Source organism: Festucalex cinctus, chromosome 14 (assembly GCF_051991245.1).
Source record: "Festucalex cinctus isolate MCC-2025b chromosome 14, RoL_Fcin_1.0, whole genome shotgun sequence".
In the NCBI taxonomy this organism is placed as follows: domain Eukaryota; kingdom Metazoa; phylum Chordata; class Actinopteri; order Syngnathiformes; family Syngnathidae; genus Festucalex; species Festucalex cinctus.
In genome coordinates, this window is record NC_135424.1 from 14,060,006 (window position 1) to 14,066,005 (window position 6,000).

The 6,000-nt window shown below is 39.1% G+C and overlaps 1 protein-coding gene across 7 annotated transcripts in view; it reads left to right on the plus strand.

The window, feature by feature from the left end:
* The window catches only part of LOC144001088 (signal-induced proliferation-associated 1-like protein 2), a 97,437-nt gene extending 92,992 nt beyond the window's left edge, over positions 1-4,445 (plus strand). For all 7 annotated transcript variants that reach the window (XM_077495073.1, XM_077495074.1, XM_077495077.1 and 4 more), the window contains 2 exons: positions 902-977; positions 2,959-4,445. In XM_077495073.1, coding sequence (XP_077351199.1) covers positions 902-977; positions 2,959-3,105 — 223 coding nt within the window. In that variant the 3' untranslated portion in view covers positions 3,106-4,445. The remainder of the gene's footprint in view (positions 1-901; positions 978-2,958) is intronic.
* The last annotated feature ends 1,555 nt before the right edge of the window (positions 4,446-6,000 follow it).

The window sequence follows — 6,000 nt, forward strand, 5'->3', positions numbered from 1 at the left end:
AGACCAGAAACACTCATCCCTTAGTAGGATATGGGCTGAACCCTAGAAAACATGTTTTTTTTTTGTAGCTGAAGAAGAATACTAGTAGAATACTATAACACTCAAATTGGATGTTGCAGCATAATACACAAATAAAAATAGGTGCATTCCAATAAGGGTCAGGCAAAATGATCTGACACATTTGTAGGTTTAATAAAACACAAATAAAGTAAAGAAACAAAAACATGTTTTTATTTTTCGAAAAGTACGTATAATGCCATTTATTTCATATAATGCCTTTTTGTTTTGTTTGTGTATAGTGCCATTATTTTTCTTTTTCAGTTGATGCCATGAATTGGACCGGTGAACATTGCGCTTTCATTGTGGAAACGTTTATCAAAACAAACGAATCTGTAACTGCAACACAGCGAGCGTTCGTTCCGTTTGCACTTCAAACTTGGCAGACATGATCCCGTACCAGCTCGTAACACGATCTTGTTATGGTTTACCAGCTTCAGACCTGCTAGATCTGCATTGAAACGAAAATGTGTCGACAGTAACGGATCCCATTTGACTGATTCAATATTCAAAACCTAATGAAACATAATGAATGGCATTAAATGTACTTTTCGAAAATAAAAACACTTTTTTGTTTCTTTACTTTGTCTTTTATTAAACCTACAAATGTGTCAGATCACTTTGTCTGACCCTATATTGTACTTATATATTCATGTGCAGTTTTCCATTCACATCAGCTATATTGTATTTATTATTCATGGAAATTTTTGTTGTCAGTCCCTATGGTTGCTTATATAGATATGTAATGATTTTGTTTTGATACAGTATAATTTCTGATAATAAAATATTTTTACCATTGCTGGACTAACGCACTTTTTTTTTTTTTCTATGTACCGCTCTGTAGTTCCCCATCTACACTGACTGGCAAAGTGAACCAGCTGGAGGTGATCCTCAGGCAGCTGCAGCATGATCTCCGGAAGGTAACTTCACCCACATTTAATGTATTGCTTCAGCTTTTAAGCATACTGTTCCTTTTGCTCTCTCGCTATCTGCATGCAAGTCCAGCTCAGAATAGATTCATGAGTGTGTCTGCACAATAGCAACTTGTCCTCCATTCGATAGCCTGCTTTCCTTGCCGCTTTGTATCAGGCCTTCACGTTTCCCCTCCTCTCATCACTCACTTTTAGAAATAGGAGGAATTGCACTTTTATCAAGCTAAAAAGGCTGCTTTGCTATGTTAATATCTGCCTTTAATGATGAAAACCGTTTGTAATGGCGACACTTTCATCCAGCTCTTTTTAAGAATTTTTAATTATGCAGTTCCTCCTTTTAGTGGTTAGTGAATCGAGGTCTGAGGTTCTCTTGCCTATGGCCTTCCTGTGTTGAGCTTGCATGTTGGTACATGTAGATACTTTGGCTTAGGTTAATTGAAGACTCAAATTTGTCTACAGTTGTGAATGAACATGTGAGTGAAAATGGATGGATGGATGTGTCAAACATATTTGAGTTCAAGAGCTACATTCACTTTTTATCTCTAGTGGACCACACCACTATATTTGTCACCTAAAAAGCTATAAATGATTTTTCCAAAATGTCCCCCTTTTCTGGAAAATATTCACTTTTATTGATGTTGTTGTAAATCATGTGAACAATCTGTAATTTCTTCACGAAAATTAGTGAGAAAATAACAATATAATGAGTCACTGCTTTTATTTACAAATGTGCAACATACAGATCAGATTGTCTCTCATATGTAGCTTATGTAAAACAACTTAACTCATTCACTCCCAGCCATTTTCTCTGACGCAATCGCTCCCGGCCGGTTTACTGGATGTTGACTGATTTTGCAAGGCCCACAGAATATTGAGTTCTATTGCTATAAGAACATGGAACCTACCAAAAGAAAGATTACAATCTCTTCTTTCATCAGGAAAAAAAAAAGTATATTTCTATCTATTTTCATTTTGCAGCGGTGCAGAGGCTGCATCAAAGCCTTCTGTATGCTCTAGCATTTAAAAAAATAAAAAATAAAATCTTTGGGAGACTGGTAATATTTGAAATAGAACGTATTTATATGTTTTTGGGAGCAAATGTGTTGAGATCTGGAAATTGTTTTATATGAAATACATACCCATCTGAAAATCTTGACAGTTGTCAAAAATAATTTCCTGGGTTGTTTGAAACTAAATTCCCAACCCCTGTTATGTTCTGGGGTTGGATCCCAAAAACAGACACAAATAGTTTAACACTTTATTCGCATAATGTCAAGAGGCGTAGAACTAACTTGACTTGACCAGCAACAATGAGAAGGCATCATGGAACCAGAGGCATGGAACTAGCTTGGGCTATGGAGGTGAGCAGAGGAACAGATGAACAGGTGGCCAGATGGACAGATGAATAATTCGGCACCAACACACTTCTCTGTCAGACTTATATAGTAAGCGAATGGATCTGATTGGCTGCGGCCAGACATGTGGGTAACCCTGATAGGTCGCTGAAACAGGAATGGCATGGCTTTATCTGATTCGCTGCTGATTGACATGCGGGTAAAACTGATTGGCTTCTGACCAGATAAAGAGATTAAAGATTCTTGACATCACATAGCTTCAGACATCACATAGCTTCTGACCAGTTGAAACTAGTTGCTGGTTACATGCTGATTGCTCAAATCAGACACTTGCCCCAAACAAAACACAGTCATGACAACCTCCTCCAAAAAACGGTTGTAAACAACCCAAAAACCAAACAAACCACAAAGTTAGTTCAAACTGACCCTCTGGTTTTAGAGAGGATAGTACAATACTGATACTAAAGTATTCTTCTATGGATGTTTCCCCATACCTCTTTGGTGAAAATCCCCACTCAGATGTAGCACACAAATCTCCAAATTAAATACGTTTTTTTGATTATCAACATTTTTTAAGTGCCCTGGTTAACCTTGTTGGTGTCGCATGTGTTTAGGAGAAGGAGGACAAGGCGATGCTACAGGAGGAGGTTCAACACCTGAGGCAGGACAACATGCGGCTACAGGAGGAGAGCCAGACGGCGTCGGCTCAGCTCAGGAAGTTCACCGAGTGGTTCTTTCACAGCATCGACAAGAAGCCCTGAGATAATGACGGACGTACTGGAGGCTCCCAGACCCGTCCACAACACTTGTGAATTGTCTTGGCAAGACTATAGACCGAGAGACTCGCATTATATGAACAGGCCTCCTCGTATTCAATGCACAGCATTCCGTATTTGACATTAACAGTTTCTCCATCGCGCCAGCTGAGACCGCTCCTGGGGAAATTCCCTCATCTGCGGGGAGGAATTTTTCCACCAGATCCTCTTACAGTAGTGGAATGTAAAGCTCATTTACTGTAGTCAACTTGTAACCTACCTACATACTGTATGTCACGTCAGTCTACTGTACCTGCAGCTGTACTCCGCTCGGCACGCTGTCACAGCTGCTTGGGGAAGAGGATTTCATCAAGTGGTACACACTCAAGAGGAATCAACTTCTGGGTGAAAAGTACAGCTGGAGGAATAATGAATGTACCTCAACTTGAGACTTTTTTTGGTTCCCTAAGTGACTAAAAAGGGGTTTTATTTGCGCCTTTTTCTTTCTATTTCAACTCAATTCTACTTTTTGTTCCCTCAGTGTTGCGATGACGCGTCACATTTCGGCAGCAGTTTTGATGTTCAAAGGTGCTTTTCCCTACACACGATTGTCGGTAGTCTCCATTCACTGTCGCACTGTCCTAGCAATAACAAGTTGTAGTTATGAAACTGTGTTAGGAATCAAACTATGAAGAGGTTAGCACAAACATGAAGCAGTTGGATTTGAAAGCAGGAGATTGTGCCTAAAACTCTTGGGTGTAAATCGGATTGTTTCTCTTCGGCTTTTCTAAACACATGCCTTGTCTGTGGCTCACTGATAGAAACGTGCGTGCGCGCGCGTGCCCGTGTGTGTGACTGTGTGTAGTTTATCGCGGCAAAATGTGTTCTTATGCTGTGGTTTTCAAGAGCGTTAGAGCAAGCGCCAGTGAACCACAATTACAATGCCAAATGTGTTTATTTCTGTACATATCGGCCACAGAAGTGTCTTGTATTTAACACTGTTATTTAAGCTTATTTAACCTAAAGTTGTTTATTTTATTAAGGGTAATTGATTTTCTTTTTTCTGCACTAAGGAGAGATAAAGCTCAGTGTATGTTGTAAAGTGTGTAGCTGGGCAGGGCAAAAAAGAAATAAACAAGACAAAGCAACTATATATTTAAATATATAAATGATGACTTTGGAGATTCCAACATTTGGATGCTGCTAGATTACAGTTTGCTGGTTTGTATGCTTTTAAACATGTTGCTCTGTCTCTTTCCAGCAGAGGGAGAGACACTGGATGTTGTTTTTATGTTTTGTTCTTTTTTTTTTTTTCTTTTTTTTTTTAATAAATGTAGATGGAAATATTTGGTTTTGCAGTTTGTTTTGTTAATGTAATTCCACAAGAGAAGTTATCATATTACGATTTGGTGAATGCTTAGATTCTAATTTATTGGTCAAGTATGTAATGTTAGGCTCTGGATTTGGATCCCAAAAGCGCATGCAATTCCGCCTCTTTGTAGGCGACTCAGTTCCCTTACCTAGCATGGCCCAAGAATAACCCTTGCATGACCCTAGTCATGACAGTAGACATAACCCTTGCAAGACCCTAGTCATGACAGTAAACATAATCCTTGCATGACCCTAGTCATGAGAGTAAACATAACCCTTGCATGACCCTAGTCATGACAGTCAGCATAACCCTTGCTTGACCCTAGTCATGACAGTAAGCATAACCCTTGTATGACCCTAGTCATGACAGTAAACATAACACTTGCATGACCCTAGTCATGACAGTAAACATAACCCTTGCATGACCCTAGTCATGACATGTAAAGGGGTGGTGGGGGGTGTAAGAGGGCCAATGAAGGCAGTGATGTATGCATTTTATAATCATGTCTGTCTCGCCATATGTCTGCGGCAGAATGTCCTCTCTGGCACATCAAAGCATATCGTCTCATTGCCATGGAGACATTCTCAACCGGCCTAATCAGGAACACAATGCACAGACGAATGAGGCGGGAGGAGATAAGCATCTGGCAGGATCACTTTCAGGAAAAAGTCCAGATGATGACTTTGGGAACAGGCTGACAATAATTTCAGTCAGCCTTAAATATTTGCCTGTTACGCTGTAATCAACCAATAAGCATTAATTAGATCAATTAACAATCACTTCAAGATGATATGCAAATGTATCCATTTTTTTAACTAATTTTCTTCAAGATAGAAGTCCGCAGCCCGTCCCATAGATTGAAGGCCAACTGTCTGTTCTTCATCTGCTCTGGACCAGAAAGTTGTCTGTCTGCATAGCAAGCAATATGACCCCTAATGTCCCTAATACATTTTGACTTTTAATTGAATAATTTGGCTGGTAAGAAATTCGATGTATGGTATTTGCAGCATTGCTAAAAAGATGAGCAACGGTGGCCTTGAGTGGCAATGACGTGAATCTCAGAAGGTGACCGAGACTGTTAAGAAAAGTGCAGGCGCAAAAATGTAAGACAAATTGTTTTGTTTGGTCAACTACACAAATAAGTAGGAAAAAATGTGTATTTGTATGGCGGTAGTTAAGTGTTTTATCAAGTAGCCACTGTCTCTTCATGTCCTTGTGGAAAATAATGAAAATGTCTCCAGGGATTTTCTAATAAAACTGCTGTTATGGAAACGTCCACACTAATCTATTGAGGGGTTATGATTTGTTTTATGGCTTTCAGAAGCTTGTGAAAATGGATTTGCCGCAAAATTGTATTGTTGTATTGTGGCCAATCCAGCTGCCAGAAGTTGTTAATGATACCCGATGTTGGGATCTTAACTGTTTGATTTAAAAAAAAAAAAAAAAAAAAAAAGTAAAAAGCAAAATCATGTGTAGAACTAAGAGATTTGTTTGGATGGGAAACTTGTTTAAATGAGTCGTCTGTGTTC